At 53.4% G+C, this 17,572-nt stretch overlaps 1 protein-coding gene across 1 annotated transcript in view; it reads right to left on the bottom strand.

Annotated features, from left to right (window-relative positions):
• The window catches only part of SEZ6 (seizure related 6 homolog), a 53,252-nt gene that overhangs the window by 20,895 nt on the left and 14,785 nt on the right, over positions 1-17,572 (bottom strand). Inside the window, exons 3-4 of the mRNA XM_087826484.1 lie at positions 912-1,574; positions 292-425 (exon numbers count right to left, since the gene is read on the bottom strand). Of these exons, the coding sequence (XP_087682610.1) occupies positions 292-425; positions 912-1,574 (797 nt within the window). The remainder of the gene's footprint in view (positions 1-291; positions 426-911; positions 1,575-17,572) is intronic.

Raw genomic sequence — 17,572 nt, 5'->3', positions numbered from 1 at the left:
GAAGCAGGTGCCCCTTCCTCAGGTTCTCCTGAGCCCCTGATCAAACGCTGGGGGAAGGGGACAGGCACCCTGCAGCCTCTCTCAGCCTAGGACATCGCTGAGGGAGAGCAGTAGCCTCTTTGCTCACTGGCTCAGAATCCAACCATGTTTTAGGCCCATCGCTTAGCCTTGGCCTGAACCCCCCACTCCAACTGATGTTCTTAGCATTCCCACTTCCCCCCATAGCAGTACCTTTCTGGAAAGATAACACACTAGCCCCAGCTTTGCCCCTACCACATCCAGGTCACTCACCTTAATTTCCACACCGTAGCCAGGGTAGACAGAGATGTAGTAGAAACAGTCCAGGCCGACGTCATGGGGTGAACTGGGGGCCACTGGGGAGTCCAGAGAGCCCTCTGGGCCTGAGAAATTCCAGCTACAAGGGCCTGAGAGGCAGGAGGAGACACAAGGCTAAGCCCAGCCCTGAAGAAGTGGGTCCAACTAAGGCTGGCCTGTGTGTGTGTGTGCGTGTGTGTGTGTGTGTGTGTACACGTGTGTGTTTGTGTGTGTGTGTGCGTGTGAAGCCCACCTCTTGGGAGGTCTATTCCCTTGTTGAAAGAAGGGAACCACCTTCTCTTGAGCACCTACTGTTTACAATCTTATCTCAGTTCTCACAATGGCTCAATGAGGTAGGTATTCTTATCGCCATTTTACAAATGAGGCTTAAAAGGCTTAAATAAAGTTCCAAGGGTCTGGTGTAGTTGCTTCCAATCAGGATTTGAACCCAGGTCTATCTGGTTCCAATCCGCATGCCTCCTGCATTCTGGCCCTTGGTATCGGAGGGCAAGGCAAACTGGCACAGTGATGGAGAGAGGAATTTAGGGCCCCACAGCTCCCCCATCTCCAGATCTGCAAGCCAGCAAGTAGCTGACCTGGTGGCTGGACTGTGGTGATAGTGGTGGTGATGATGGTGGTGGTGGTGGCCTCCTCATCGTCCCCTGAAGCTGTGGAGGTGGCGATGGTCCCCTCGATCCCAAGCCCTGTGGTCCGGGACATGACCTCTGGAGCCCATGGCCTGCCCATGTCTCCAGGACCCTCTTGGGTTGGAGTCCATGCTCGGCTAGGGGGTGTAGTAACGGGCCTCTCCCCTGGGCCTGTGGTGGGCACTGCCATGCTGGGCCCTGGAGGCAGGGCAGCTGTGATATGAAGCATGGGGGGCTCTGGCTCCAGGCTCCAGGGTCCTTCCCTGGACTGGGGCTGAGTGGGTGCTGCGGCTATGGCTGGAGTAGGGCTGGTGAAGGCCGGGCGGCTGTCCTGGTTGGCCAGGCGGGGAAGGGGGCTTGGGGTGTGTGGCGTAGGTGGGTCAGGCTGAAAAGGCAGTGCCGGCCTCAGCTCCTCGCCTGTCTCCAGCCCCTCCTGTAGGAACTCCTCGAGCAGTGGGTGGTGGTTGAGCAGCTTCAGGGTGGGAGCGGTTGTGATGAAGTGGATGCCTCGTTCTGGCTGCTCAGGTGTGGGGGCTGCTGTCCACTCCCCGTCCGTCTCCTTGATGCCTGGGGCCTGACCTTCCCCCATGGTTGGGGTCTCTGAGGAGAGCCCTGAAATGACAATGATCATCAGAGGTTCTTCCAGCGCCCCATGGAGAGCAGCATCATACCCTGTCTAAGCAAGAGGAGGTTCGTTTCTCTTTGGACAGAGAGCCTTGGGGAGTATGCTCCCCACTGAGAATCATGGAACTACAGAATTTTAGAGCTGGAAATGAGATGATATCACATACTCCAAGGATGGCACATGAGCTATCCTTTCCCCTTCAGCACCAGAAGTGGACATTACTTTCAATTATTGCACTATTTCCTGTTTTCAAGTTTGGCCTCAGAATCCTTCTCAACACAGCACTCCAGGCAGCCATGCTTAATGCCTCAGACGGACGACAAATAAATATTTGCCATAAAAATGTAGCTCAAAGGCCTGATTTGGCTGATGAGGAAATAGGCCAAAGAAAGGAAGTGACTTGTTCAAAGCCATGTGACCAGTCAGTTGACCTGAGATGATACCCTTAGCAAGAGTGCCATTTCTGACCACAGTGACTGTTCCGTCTGAGATAATAGTTATTTTTTGTTCTCAGTGAAACTGCTGGTCATTAGCCTCAGGAAATGCTTCATATATTTGGGATTTTATTTTAGATTCCCTCATGTGTACATGACATCTTTGTTAGGGTTCCATTATGTCTCATTGTCCCATTTCTCTCACTTCTCAGTCACTTCTCTCTCTCTCTCTCTCTCTGGTCCTAGGACAGTAATGTAAACAGAGTGGGAAGAGCCAAACTCGAGTATGGCAGATGTGGCTTCAAATCCCAAATACATCACTATGGGGCTGTGTGACCTTGGGCAAATAACCTAAACTCTCTGAACCTTAGTTTTCTCATCTGTATAATGGGGTTTCTTTTTAGGATTAACTGAGATACTATTACTTCCCTTCGCTATTTGATACGTCTCTCTGAATTCTCTTTATCTTTCCTGTGACACTAGCCAGGGCCCATCTAGGGCAGGGTCTAAAGCAGGGAAGGAATGGTCATCTGGTATGCTACCCCCACTCCCCCATCCATGGCAGACATCGTTAATCGATTTTGGTAATTTCTTGCTGAGGCCACGTGGGACTTCAGAATCCTTCTCGGAACAGTTTTCCAGGCAGCCACTACCAATGGATTAGATAGACTATGAAAGATGAAACTTATTTGCTATTGCTGGTCTGAGGTTGTTCTGCTATTGATTGTATTGATTTATTCAACCACATAGCTGGAGAGATGATACATATTCTGCTTGTGGCCCACTAGGCTCCCCAGATCGTTAACTACAGTACTAGGAAAAGGTCAATGGATGTTGTCTCCAGATTCAGTTCCTCTAGAATTTTGCCAGCTCTGAGGTGGCTGGGAGGCTATTTTGATTCTAACATCTCTCAAAATGGCTGCATGAAGACTTGAAGGGAAACAGCCAGGGCGAGATAGCTTGCAAGGAGAAGGTCGGCTCCTCTGCATGCCTGGTGGTGGGTGTCATTCCACAGGCTCACACCCACCCCATGGATTGGCAGGCTTGAGGAAGTGGCAGATGGCCTGCATTCTGTTCAGGAGACTATGGCAGCTCTGATGTGTCAGACAGATGGGAGGAGGGAGGAAACTGGGGCGAGGAAGGTGGGTACAGGTCAGAGGGCTCTCCATTCCACGCGGTTAGAGGGGATTTGGTGCCTCAAAGTCCTGAGAAACCAGGACCAACGCCTATCTCCTGAGGTGCCCACTGGAGCAGTCCATCTGTGCCTTAGCCTTCTGTGCCAGACACTGACAGCACAGTGCCCAAACTAGATGTCCAGCCAGGCCCAGACCCCCTGGAGCAGATGGTCGCCAGTGCCCTGTGTCTATCATCTGAGTCAGTGACGGAAGGTCTAGGCGGTACCATGCCGGGACAGGGCTACGGTTTTTATCCACCCCCCAGATGTCACATGGTCTTTGCCAGGTGAGCTGAGACTGATCTTAGCATGGCAGAAGGAAGAGGAGCCTTTCTCACTAGCCCCTGGGGCTCCAGTGTCCTCTTCCAGGGTTGCCCAATAAGACACATGGCCTGTGGCTCCCAGGACAGGTACCTGTGGGATCCTTCATTGGGAGAGGGAGTGCAAAGGGGTCCTCTTTCTCAGGAAGGGACCATAGTGGGCACAGGTCCTCCTGCCAGCTGCCAGGTGGGTGCTGGGCAACGGAGCAGAGCTAATGGGCACCTCTCGTCACTGTCGATTGCACTGATTGTGTTATCTGGGGGGACTGAGCTCTTGGTTAAATGGGATCGAGATAGCATATCAAAGAGCAAATTGATTCTGCAATCAGCTGCCACTTGGTCTCTGAGGGTGCCACCCACTGTCAGAGATGTAAGATAATCTCAGGGAGACAAGCCAGTTCTGGGTAGAGGGCATCTTCAGACACCCTGGTTAACTCTGATGGAAGCCTGAGGCCCTGTGACACTCCCTACCCCCCTTCTCTCTGTCTGGGCTAGACTGAGTTCAAAGGTATAGAGACTGACAGGGGGAGAGTGTGTGACGCAGGGGACAGCAGAAGGAGATATCAGGGACTCAGATGTCCAGTCTCATCAGGCACCTATTGTGTGCCATACACTGAGTCGGGCGGTTCCCACATCTTGTATTATTTCATTGACCAAACGACTCTGAAATGAGAATCTTATTCCTGCATTACAAGCAAAGAACCTGAAGCCTAGAGAGGTGAGGCAAGTGGCACAGTGGTGGAGCTGGGATCCGAACTGTGCAGATCTGGCTCCAAAGCTCTAGTCTTTCCACACCAGCCTGCCTCACAGGAGAAGAGACTGCAGCTACCCAGCAGAGAACATCCTAGCCAGTGGAGGAAACTAAGGCCTAGAGAGAGGAATGGACTTGTCCAAGGTCTCATGCAAGTTAGAAGTGGAGCTGGGGTCATAGTCTCTGGCATCTGGGACCTGAGTTGAGCCTCAGCCGAGCTGGACTGGAACCCAGGGAGCACCCACCCCACGCCCGAAGCACAGTTGAGTCTGAGACCCAAACCAGAGACCCAACGACACTGCTCCACAGGCAGGGACAGAGTCACACATACCCAGGTTCATTCAAATGTCAGCTCTGCCACTTAAAAATCATGTGAGCCTGGGCAAGTTTATATGTCATTGGTTGTAAAATGGGCACTTTGGAGAGGTTTTATGAGAATCTGAATGCTCTAAAAAGCAGTTTCTCAAGGGGCACTGAGAGAGAGGCTGTACTGTACTATGAGGCTGGGCAGCCCCCTGCCAGGGTAACACTGAGAGGCAGGCCTCTAGGGTGAGGAGGTTGCTGGCCAGGGCGAGGCCTCTCTTCTCTGGGGGACCATTTTCCTTGTGCAGCTGAGATGTGGAGGACAGTACTGTACCACCCCTGCGAACCGTATCCACCTTCAAGGCCTGCATGTCTGTGGGGGACAGGGTCTTGGCTTACAGCAAGGTAGTCCCCATGATGATCCCTAACTGCCCAGTCACCTAGTGCCTGAACACAATGCACTCCCTTCCCATTCCCACCCCCCTCCGCCAATCCAGGGCTGCAGCATCCAAGAGGGCTGGGTCTGGGAAACACCACTCCCCCCTCTCTATCTTCTCGGGAGAGGAGGCCTGAGCTTCCTCGCAGCCCCCAGCCCTGGAGTGGCCCTGCAGCCGCTCGGGCCCTCCCCCTGCATTAGCTCTTAAGCTATGCAAATAGACATCGGAGGGAGCCCTGTTTAAAGTATTTAGACGAAATGAAAAAAGGCTTTCATCGGCACTAATGAGCCATTCAGGATGCTTCCCCGGTGGATTCGCTCCCTCTCCTGCCTCCTGGCCCGTGCCACCCCCCTCTTGCCCCTCTTGGGATTGGAGGCCCCTCCCTCCCAGCCCCAGCCTGGGCCTCCCAGGGAAGGCCTCCGGCTCTGCCCCCTCTACCCCAGGCCCAGCTGGGTAAATGTAGAGATAAGAGCCCATGTATTCCACCCCTGACAGACTCAGATTGGCATGGGGGGAGGGGTGTCTAGTCAATGTTTAGGGTAAGCCAAAAAATGACTGGGGGGACTCTTCTTCCGAGCATCCAGCTAGGTAGGTGTTACTGTCATTGTCTTGTAGATGGGGAAACTGATGCTCAGTGAGGCCCAGGAGGCTGCCAAGGATCACAGCACTGTGAAGCCGCAATTGGTCTGTGTGGAGGCAATGATGAGGGGTCAGGGTCCTTGCCTGGGGGAACTGCTGCACCAGGCAACAGTTTACGACTCCAGATACCATCTCAGGGCCAACTGGGCTGTCCCTGTGGTGCTGTTTTTCTGCAGGTCTTTTTGTACTATCCAGCCAGAAAACCTCAGCTTCCGATCCTGAGTCTGTCTGACGAGGGCAGGGGGCTGTGCCCACTGAGCCATCTGACCTGGGCAGGGGGATGTGCCCGCTGAGCCTCTTTTTCTTCATCTGAGGACTGAGGACATCTTCGGTTTGGCGAGGGCCATCTAGACAGGCGTGTGCTCTCATCTGCCAGCTCCACCCCATCCCCTGCAAGGGCAGCCCCTGCAGAGGTGCCAGGTATTCCCCTTCCGGGCCTTAGCTGCTGGCCCCTTGGAAGACACAGGACAGAGCCGAGTTCTGAGATGTCAGACTTGATTCCCTCCTTGTGGCAGCACAAGCTCTGGGGTGGGAGTGGGAGCAGCATGACAGCAGGTGGGTACAGGGGGAGCCTGGGGACTACAGTGGGCAAGGAGCCTACCCCTTTGGGTTCTGGAGGTTAAGCTGGCCCAGCATAGGGAGAATGAGAATTTAATGGGATCCATTTATTAGCCTATAAACATTAATGAGTTTATTCTGGAGGTTCCTTGGCCCCTTTGAAGTTTTAATAGGGGATTAGGAAGGGCCTGGCTCCTGCACACCCCCATTATCTCAGAGCCCAAAGGAGGGAAGAGGGGCCCTGGGAGTGAGAGCGCTTGAGTTCCCCAGAGCCAGAGCCTGGTCTCCACAGTGACAGCTTCACTGGGCCAGGCCAACTTGCTGAACTAAGGGGCCCCGGCTGGAGTCTTGCAGGCCAAATAGGATCCCTGAAGCCCTAGGTCAGGTCCAGTTCTAGAGGCTTCTAATTCCATGGGCTACTGAAATAATTAACCCTACAGTGTCCCTACATCTGAGGTAGGTTTGCTGCTGTCTGACTACCTGTATTAACAGGGAAGGCAATAATATAAGGCCCATATGACAAATAGGGAAACTGAGACCCAGACCTGGGATGTGGCCGCTCCAAGTTTACCTAGAAGGTAGAGCAGAGCCAGAATGGACACATTCCTGTGGTCTGGAGCCAGGCAGCTGGGGCTGGTAACAGTTGCTAACACTCAGTGCTAACTGTGTGTCAACCATGCATTGAGCACCCTCGCATGTCATCTCTTTTTATAAATTTATTTTTTATTTTTTTAATCCTCACCTGAGGATATTTTTTCCATTGCTTTTCAGAGAGGGTAGAAGGGGGGGGGGAGAGAGAGAGAGAGAGAGAGAGAAAAACATCAATGTGAGAGAGACACATCGATTGGTTGCCTCCCACATGCACCCCAACCAGGGCCTGGCATCAAGCCTGCAACCGAGATACGTGCCCTTGGCTGGAATCGAACCCGGGACCCTTCAGTCCACAGGCTGATGCTCTAACCACTGAGCCAAACTAGTTAGGGCTCACACGTCATCTCTTATTCTCCCCTTACTCCAGGGAGGTTTGTGTCATTTTCCCCAGAGATACAGACACTGAGGCCCAGAATGGTTAATTAATGTGTCCAAGGTAACACAGCTAATGAGTGGCAAGCCTGGGAGCAGAACCCAGAGCTGGGCAGCTCCACAGCTCAGCTCTGTCCACTGCTCCCACTGGCCCTCAGCTGTAACTCTTGGGGGCTCCTGATTATCTCCCACCAGCCTGGCCACCACCATCTGAGGGTACTTGTGCTGGAGCCCTGTATCTCGGGGCGATGGGGAAGGAAGTCCTGATCGTGTCTTGGAGGGACAGTTGTTGGGGTGGGCACAGAGATATACTCAAAGGGATCTTCTCTTCCCCATTCTGGCCCATTTGCTCGCTACTTTGTCCATTCAAACCCTCCCCATCTTACCGGGCCTAGCTCCTATCCCCCCTCTGGGGAGCCATCCTTGTCTGGCCCAGTGAGTGACAATAGCTCCTTCTTTTGACCTCCTGATGGGGCCTCAGTGGATGTGCAGCTTGCATGTAAGGGCAAGGATCCAGCCTGAGGCATTTCTCTCTTCTTACATCTCTGTACACAAATGCTGACCCTTGGTGCTAGGCACAGTGAAGGGTGGATTCGGGGCACACAGTTTCCAAGCTGGGATTTTGCCCCAGCAGTGCACTAGGAAGACTCTGCTTCCCAACACCTGGCCCTTGGCCAGCAGAGGTGGGTAGGGGTGGGCAGGGGCGGGTCCTGCAGGAAGAAGATTAGGCAGCCTGCCCTTGGCAGTGTCCCAGTACAGCCCCAACTGGCAGCTGATGAAGAGTGTCTGTGGCATAAGCTGGTGGGTCCCGTGACCCGAAACTATCCTTCCTTCCCCTGCCATGTACCACCTCCCATCACACCCCCTGACTACCCTCTCTTGGGCAGCCCCTGGCAGTCCAGTCAAATCCGCAGTGCAGGTATGAATGGGGGCATCTCCTCTTGGCCAGGCTCCCAGCAAGGAAGTGGTTGAGCCTAGAATCTGAGTCCTTGTAGCCTTTGTGAGCATCTCATCCCTCCCTCATTTATGCAGGCAGAAACTGAGTCCCAGGTCACACAGCAAACATGGGGCAGGGTTAGCACTCGGGATGTTGGGCTTGGAGAGCAACTGGCCCAACTGCTCTGAGGCGTGACTCCTCCAATGCTCTGGGCTGTCTACCATCCATGGGCATTCCTCCAGGGACAGAGAGCCCACTGCTTCCTGAGCTGCCAGGGCAGCTATCTCCCCCACCATGCTGGGTTGGGGTAGTGGATAAGCCAGGGCATTTCCAGGGTTGGGGTCTTCTTGCCAGATTGAGATACCATGGATAGGGTAGTGTGCAAAAGCCTGAGGGAACTAGCTGGTCCTGGTCCCCTAAAAGGCTAGGTTCCTCTGTGCAAATCACTTCCCCAACCTGGGCCTCCATTTCCCCAGCAGTAAAATAGAATAAGTATCTAACGGCCCTGCCAGCTCTCATATTATAGGGCCTCGTGAGCCACAAAGGGCTCTGTGAATAAAAATATGGAATGCTGTGCCCTGGCCGGCATGCTCAGTGGTTAGAGTGCCAGATCCTGCACCGAAGGGTGGTGGGTTCAATTCCTGGTCAAGGGCACGTACCTGGTCAGGGGGAGTGCAGGGGGCAACCAATCGATGTTTCTCTCTCTCTGTCCCCCTTCTCCCTCCCTTCCACTCTCTCTGAAAATCAATTGGAAAAATATCCTTGGGTAAGGATTAACAACAAAAAACCCCAAACAAAAAAGCAAAAAAAAAAATAAAAATTGAATGCTGCTATTTATTGAGAATTTACCACACTCCTAGTACCATTCTAAGTGCTTTACCAGAATTAACTCACTTAATCCCCACAGTAACTCTATGATACATGAAGTGTTATTATCCCATTTTATAGATGAAGAAACTGGGACCCAGGGGAGTGCAGTTCCCAAGTTACCAGTTTGGATATATCGGATTCAAACCTAGAGGTTGGCCAGACCTAGAGTGGTGCAGTCTAATCCAACTTCCTGCGCTGATGAAAATGTTTTATATCTATGTCCAACATGAGAACAAGTAGCCACATATGACTACTGAGCACTTAAAATGTGGCTAGTGAGACTGAGAAACAAATTTTAAATTGTATTTCATGTTAATGAATTTACACTTGAATAGCCACATGTGGTTAGCGGCTACCATAATGGAAAGCTCAGCTCTCTGACAATACCTCTCAACCCTTGCAGTGTTTTGTTCACCGCCTCTCAGAAGGGAAGAGCCGAGTGTGTGTGGAGGGGTGGGGTCCCAGAGAAGAGTTATGGGTTGAGAGCAGACACTGCCACCCCTCTTTGGGCCTGGGAAAACTGAGGACTTGAGTTTGGTGAGGGAAAAATGACAAGGAGCCCTGGGACTTTAAGTTATTCATAAAAGCCCCCGGGAGCTGGGCTTATCCGCCACTCACTCTTCAGAGAGGGTTAGTGGCACCCACCAATGGTGTTTGCTTCCCAGCCTTGGCTGAGTGCTTGTGCTCTGAGGAATGGCGTATTTGATGGGCAATTCTGGGAGCTCAGGCAGAGCCAGTTTAGGAGGACGTTATGGGTGAAGGACAGCCAGGAGCACTTGGCCTTGCGTGATTTGGCCCAGGATTGGGCCAGGGTGTGTGAATGTTCCATGATGATTCCTGCTGTGCTCTTGACTTGCCCCTTCCTCACTGCCCAGTCAGGAGCACAGGTCTGGCCACTGCCCCAGGGCTCCCAGGGCTCCTGGGGCACCTCCAGAGCAGCTGCCTGGCCTTGGGGCCAGGGGAGACACTCTCATTTACTGAGTACCTGCAATGGGTCATGCATGGACTTTCTAAAGAGCTGCCTTCCACCCAGGGCGGCATCCATATTTTACACTTTGCATGTGAAGGAACTGCGGCTGGGAGGCAAAGCTGATCATCCAAATTGAAGTTGATCATCTTATTTCATGTAGGAGAAAAGTGGTAAATAAGGGGTTTGAACTAGGTCTGCCTGTTTCACAGCCTGGGCTCAAAATTTCTACCGCACTGAGTTGCTGCTTCATCTGAGAACGTGTGTGTGCATGTGTGAGTATGTGGGCCTGTGTGTGCACATGAGCGCACATGTGTGTGTGTCTGTGTGCGTGTGTGTAGGCCCAAACACATGCATGGGCCACAAGTCATTACCATTTGTCCTGGCCCATGTCCACCATACCCTGGACCTTGGCTTCACATAGCCCTCAAGCCCAGGAGGGCCCTCGCTCCCAGAAGGGATGCACCTCTTCCCAAGGCAACTGCTGTGCTCCCTCCTTTTCACTGCTGCCTTTTTGTAACCTAACCTGACACTTCCTGGGGCCATGTGGCCTGGACAGCCCCGCAGGCTCTGGGTGCATGGGTGTGTGGGGGGGAGTAGAAACACAGCTCTGGGCTATAGCTGGGCCTGCCTTCTCCCCACTGTCCCTCCCTCCCATGAGGCTGTGACCAGAGGCCCAGGGTAGAGGGAACTCCCAGCTAACTGCCACGTTCTCCGCTTTCCAATTTAAAATCTAATATGGTCTTGCCACTGCAAAGCTGGGGTCTGGAAAGGTGATTAATGAGGCCTCTGCTACAGAGTCACCTGCTGCTCTCTCTACCTTCCCCTGCAGCCCTGTGTTTGTTCCCCCCTCCTGCCTGCCTGCTGGCCCTGGGGACCTGCCGGCTCTGGCCCTGCCTGCCCACAGTTCCTGAGGCTGAGTTGGTGGCTCAGGAGCTGGAGAACTGGAGTGGGGGTTGGGGAGAGAAAGGCGCTGGCCTTGGAGAGAGGAACAGTAGAATTGACCCCCAGCCCTGGGCAGGCTGGAAGGAGTAGAACATCTGGGGCCTCCTTTGACATCACCTCCCTCACCAGCCAGGTAACTAATCACTCCACCAATTATGCCAGCTCTCAATAGTGTGGCCAGGGCAGGGAACAGACAAGGTCCCTGAGCTGGTGCTCAGGTCAGCCTTTCCCCAGCACCGACAGCTCCTACCACCACCTTGTCAGCAGCAGGGACCATATTTCTCTGAATGAAAAACCTTGGAAATGTCAGTTGGGATGAAGAAACCTGTAAAGGCAGGAACTGCATTCTCCTTGAGGCCGGTACCAGGGCCAGCTCAGCTCAGCCCAGTGGTGAAGTGAGGGACAGGGGGTGATCTAGGGAGGAGCAGCCATCTCCTCAATCCTCTGTCCCTGCCCAGCTCTAGGCATCTGCCAAGGGACAGTCCTTCCCAGCGAATGAGCCCAGCGAGAAAGGGCCATAAGATGCCAGGACTTGAGAGCAGGTACTGTCCCGGGCCCCTGACCAGCATCTCTGAGCTGCTGCCTCCTCCCATCTCCCACCTGGAAGTTCAAAAGCCAGCACCACTGAAGTTGTTCCCAGCACCTGGGTCCACCTCTGAGATGAATGACCAACCCAGTAGCCCCCAAATTTTGTAGTCTTTATTTAGGTTAGATGAAGAGGCTTGTTCTGTGCATCAGGGCCAAAGTCACTTCCATGACCTTATGACCTTTGGCCTGTGGCTGCTTTCATCAGCTACATCTGGGAGGAGATAGATTGGGGGAGTTGGCTAGGGATGGGGGGGACTTAAGCCCAGACCCTCAGGTTGCCTGGTCCTTTTTAAAAAATATATCTTTATTGATTTCACAGAGAGGAAGGGAGAGGGAGAGAGAGAGTTGAAACATCAATGATGAGAGAGTCATTGATCAGCCGCCTCCTGCACATCCCAGACTGGGGATAGAACCCGCAACCCGGGCATGTGCCCTGACTGGGAATCGAACCTTGATCGCCTGGATCCTAGGTTGATGCTCAACCGCTGATCCATGCCTGGTCGGGCTGCCCTGGTCCTTAAAGCTGATGTGGGCTCTCTCTTCCCTGGAGGTCACTAGATTGTCTCTTCTTAGCTGTGAAATCTGAGGAGCCTGGCAAGGCCTTGTCAGAGCCCTGACTCCAACGTGAAGGTAGGTCTGCCATTGATAGACTGTGTGACCTTGGGCCGCTCTTGCCTTCTCTGTCTAGCTTTTTACTCAGGTTTTTTGGCTGGGTGGGATGTAGTGTCACAGCCCCTCTGTTATCAGTGCCCAACCACAGGGGCTGATAGAGCTAAAGGTGGAGGGGACGTGGCAAAGCTAGAGACTGTGCTCTGTTGACTTGCTGCTTTCCTTCTGTAGACCTCAATCTCATCTCCATCTGCTGCTGGTCAGTATTTGCTGAATACCTGGTGGGCTCGGCTGTGTGTGTGCATACAAGTGAGCACGCAGTGTACATGTATGTGCATGTGCTTGGGGGAGGCATGAAGTGGTAGGTGGGGCATGGAAGTGTGAGGAAAGGACCTAGAAAAGATATAACATTTTCCAGCACCTACTGTGTGCCAGGCTCTGCTGACCCACTCACCTATACTATCTGATTAATTTTCCCTATCCCACAGATACAGAAATAGAATCAGATAGCTGAGAGAGGTGGTCTAGCTGGGCCACCGTCAGCCTAAAAGGCTGACCTGGTGCTATCCCTGCCCTGCTTAGCTTAAGAGACAGATAGGACAGATGGAGGAACAAAGGACCTCTGAAAGTAAGGGCAGCCTGAGCCCAGAGGGCAGACTCTGACTTCCTTCTTGGTCCCTAGGTTCAGGCTCCTTGAACTGCTGTACCCTTCCCAGCTGGTTTCGTGTCAGTTTTCAGATCAGCTGGGACAGTTATGGGGTGGAACCCAGAAGTCCCAAGGGCCTGGAGGACATGGGGTTCTAAGGGTGACCTTTTGGCAAAGTTGAGCTGTAGCAAAGACCTGAAACCCCTCTGGGAAGTGCCAGAGCATTACAGAGGCCCCTGGGGGTGGGGGTGGGGGTAGCTTCATCCAAGTATACCTCCTTCCCCCTGACTTCCTGACACTTTGAGCCCCTTTCTCCCTCTCCAGCTTCATGGGGGAAACCCAGAGGGTCTGACCTTACTTCCAAATGGCCTTCGGAAGAGTCACTGGAGGCCTGAGCTCTGTCCTTCAGGACTTGGAGGGGACAGAGGGAGGACAGCCTGGGTCTTTCTCCCAGCCCCAGGGTGTGGACCCTGCACCTGTAGAAGATCCCAGGTTCCCCTTGCCACCATGGCCTTGTTGGACTGAGGGGAAAAGGGCTTACCTGCCTAGCACCCTGGTCTGTGAGACTCCACAGGCCTGGCCTGTTCCCCCTCACTTCCCCAGCAAGCCTGAGTGGGGGTGGGGAGGGGTGCAGAGCTGCTAAAAATAGCAGCAACAGCTCCAGCTATGAGTCTCCTTGAGGGGTCAACAGAGCCCAAGAGTGGGGAGGAAGAGTGTAGAAGGAGATCTGAGGAGGAGAGAGACAGGCCCTGAGCTGGGGCCTATTGTACCTACACCAAGGGCCACAGTCCCAGGATGCAGAGACCAAAGGGCACAGATATATAAGGACATGTGGGCACGGACACCCAGGAATAGATGGACAAGTCAGGCAGAGATGTGCACAGACGTGGCTACCTGCACATCTGGGGCTTCTTCCTGAGACCCTGAGGATCCCCAGATGGGGATCCCCAACCCTTCAGTCTTCCCCCTTACCCTAACCTTGCTTTGACCTCCAAGGACCCTGCCAGTCTGGTGTGGACACCTTGAGTTGAGAGTGCTAAGTCCTCTTATCCTGTCCCCTCCAGACTCTTCTGCTTAAAGTCTAGGTCAGGAAAGGACCAGGGGCACCAGAGGCAGCATCAGGGATGCAGATGCAACTGGGACTAGACTCAGGGTACCGGTCAGGTGGCTGGGGCCCCAGGAGCACCACCCTAACCTGATCAGCAGGCTTCTTCCCAGCTTGGGCTGGCAGGCAGAGGAGGGGGGCTGGAGGCATGGGAGGGAGGTGGCCAGATCCAGTAGGGCAGGGGTGGGCTCTTCCAGTAGATTGGCAAGAACTGAGTGGGCAGTGATGGAAGGAGGAGAAATGGAGCTGAGTCAGCAAATGCACAAATGATCTCGCAGGCATGCCTTGTTTGGTATCACCTTCACACCTTTGCCTGGAGATGCCAGGGGCTCTTCTGTCCTCAAAAGAAGGTGACTCCTTCATCTACTCCACTTCCTCTGACCAGCCAGAAAATAGGGCAGGAGGGAGCCTGACAGCTGCCAGGCCGGATGTTTCAAATCACCCTTGCTGGGTGTAAATGGTGTCTAAGACAATGTCCGTAAGAGCAGTGAGCCAGAGTGGAGGCCCTTAGAAGCACCCTGAACCCAGCCTTTATCTTCCTGCACTGCTAGTCTCACCTTCCTGGTCATGAGACTGGCTAGTAAGCTAGGACAAGTGGAGTAGGGAAACTGAGACAGATAACTGAACAAACTGACAGCAAGTTACAGCAGATACAGGTCACCTCCCTAGAAATAACATCTAAGCCTTAGTTGTATTTCAGCTCTAGACCCAGAAAAGCAGCAAAACCAGGTGGGTGACACCAGGACCAGTTGCAATGACTGATGACCCCCTGCCCTGACACTGACCAATCAGTGAAGACCTCAGCCTTGGAGGAGCACACCTAGAAAACTGATGAATATTCTGCTAAAACCTTCCCCTGAGGCCTCCCCTAAGATTCCTGCCTGCAAGAGAGAAATAAAAGCCTCAAGACAAAGGACCCAGTGTGTGCTCTCCCTCTAGGGAGCACCCCTCACCACCGCCACTCCCTTTCCCCTCTTCTTCCTGCACAGGCGTGCATCTCATAAACGCTAAGGGATCCCATGAGACTTGCAACCAGGGCAGCAATGGGCAGAGGCTGCTTGTCTCAGGCTAACCCATGAACCTGATCCCAAGGCCTCCTTTTCTCTGACTTTCCACAGAGCCAGCGCAGCCCAGCTTAAGCTCTCCTGCTGCTGCTTCTATGCCAAGCCCTTTCTTGTTTTATGTTCCCAGCTTTAATAAATGTTCCCTTATAGTCATCTGGACTCTTGTGAAATTTTTCCTGCCAGAAGTCAAGAACCCACACACTACTGGCTGGCCCTAAGCAGAACCCCCAAGGGCCAGGTCCCCTTTCAGGTAACATTTTGACCTGGACCAGCTGTCTCAACAGTCCAGCCCTCGGCTCCTCCAGCTTCTGATCCAGCTCTTCCAGTGGCTACCTGAAAAGCAGCCGCTCCTGCTGTTGGATAGCTCTGGCAATTGGAGGACCCTCCTCTAAAACAAGGCTTCTGGTTTCTTTCCAGCCACCAACCCCTCTGATTTCCTTTGATCTTGATGTTATTCTATGAAAGAGGTGGGACAGGCATCATGAATCCCAAGGAAACTGAGGCACAAGAAGGTGACACAACTTGCCCAACGTCACCCAGCTGGCAAGAACCAATATTGGATTTAAACTCTGGGGTCCTGGCTCCCTGGCCAGTACTCTTCTAATTATGTCCTTATGGGGCTGCACCCTCCTCTCTGAGCCACAACTTGGCTCTCCACACTGCCCCCTCCCAGGCTCTGGGACTCCCTAGGCACCTGCTGGCTGGTGGGACCCAGGCCAGACACACAGCAGGTGGCTGCTTGGGGACAAAGGAGCTGGTGCTCAGCTGCTGGGCTGGGAGGGAGGGAGGAAGAAGCTATGGAAGGGAGGAGGGCTCTGGACTGGGAGTGCAGAGGGGCAGGGTCTGCTTCTGTGTCTTTAATAAGGAGCCAGCATGCAAAGGGGGGTAAAACAGTATGCAAATGAGCATCTGTGGGGGGGGGGGTGTGTGATCTGTGGTTCAGGGCACATTTCACAGTTCTGCCCTCTCAGCCCAAGGACCAGCTGGAAGGAGGGTCCTGAGGGTAGAGAGAGGAGTTAGTGGGGAAGGGAGGAGTGGGGGACAGAGGGAGATGCTGAGGTGGATACCAGGCTACAGGCTGGGGCCCTGAGGACTGCACTGGGGGAGAGGAGAGATCCACTGCTTGGATTCTGCAACACATGCAGTTTGGTGGCAGTAGGGGCACTGCACCTGCTTTGCCTTGTTGAGGGATTTAGGGGACACCCAGATCCTGCAGAGATGAGAAAAGCTGTGATGGAGGGAACCCAGGATATACTGGTCCAGGGACCTCAGAGGCTTGCTGGGCCCTCAAAGACCCAAAAGGTGAGCCCTCTTGCTACAGATAAAAAACTGAGGCCCAGAGCAGTCCTTGGCCAGAGATCTTTTGTTCTTATGAAGGTGAATGGTTGGACCATGTAGGTGCTGTTGGCATCTCATTTGAACCTGATTTAATTAAACTCAGAGGGTCCCTGGTCTAGCTGGGGAGGCCGTCAGGGTTAAGCTTATTAAGATGGCAGCTCCCTGTCTAAACTGAGTTCCTAAAGGGCAGGGATTATGTTGTATTCCTGCCTATCAAAGCACCTGTTAGGCCCTGAATAGAATGGAGAGTGGATGGGTGGATGAAGGATGGACGGGCTAAGTTCCTGATGGGAGCTACTTAGTGTTCAGAGGACAGAGAAAGCCCTCTGGGCTGAATGATTGGGGAAAAGAGGGCATGGGAGAACTGAAATAAGCCCAAGGGTCCAGGATGGCATTCTAGGGACAGGAAAATGCCTGAGCAAAAATGACAGATGTACAAGGCATACACAGGGTCTAAGGTTCACCCTAGCATCCTCACCCAGTCTCTCTGTTGCCCACCTTCCCACACCTACTCAGTTCCTTTTTGTCCCCTGGCAGAGCCCCTTGTCCCTGCTGGGCCCAGACAAGGCTTCCCACCCCCACCTCTTCCCGCCAGTCTGCCTGCCAGCAAGGCTGCAGACTCTGTAGCTGGAGACCTGGATTGTTGTTGGAGAAGCGGCAGGTTTGTTTGCTCCAGAGCCCGCCGAGAAATCTCAACAATCAATGGCCAACAACACTGCCTGTGGCTTCAGCATCGATTGACCCTTCCATCCAAGGGTTGGCAGTTGGGTATAGGTAGGCAGGTGAAGGGAAGCTGGGGCAGGCTTGGCATCTAGCCCCATCTAGGAGCTGAGCTTCAGGCAATCTTGGGCCTTCTCACCTGGGGGCTGGGCCTCAAGGGGGCTGAGGGGATAGGAGGAGCAGCCCAGGATGGCAAGACTGGAGTGACTGGTCCTATCATTCACCAAGACCCCCAAAGGGTGAGAGAATGAGTCACCCAAGGTCACTGACCTCTGGGCCACAATTCAGGGTTCACCTAACTCCCAGCCTTGTGCTCTACCCTGGTCTCCAAGTGTTAGAAAGGAAGTTTTATTCCTTTGTTACTAAGGACTGAGCAAGATAAAACGTCTAATCTACAGCAGTAAGGACTGAGGGTAGACATCAAGAAGATAAGCCACTGCCATCATCAGAAATGTGCTAGAAGAAAGTTAGGGACCATTTATGTCTTGGACCTGTCTGACAACATGGGCTTGAACTGGCCTATAAAATCCAGATAATAGCTTCTATCTCGTAGAGCT

This window comes from Miniopterus natalensis, chromosome 17, assembly GCF_054644295.1.
Source record: "Miniopterus natalensis isolate mMinNat1 chromosome 17, mMinNat1.hap1, whole genome shotgun sequence".
Classification (NCBI taxonomy): domain Eukaryota; kingdom Metazoa; phylum Chordata; class Mammalia; order Chiroptera; family Miniopteridae; genus Miniopterus; species Miniopterus natalensis.
Note: the sequence above shows the minus strand (reverse complement) of the source record. Positions and strands in the feature narration are given on the sequence as shown.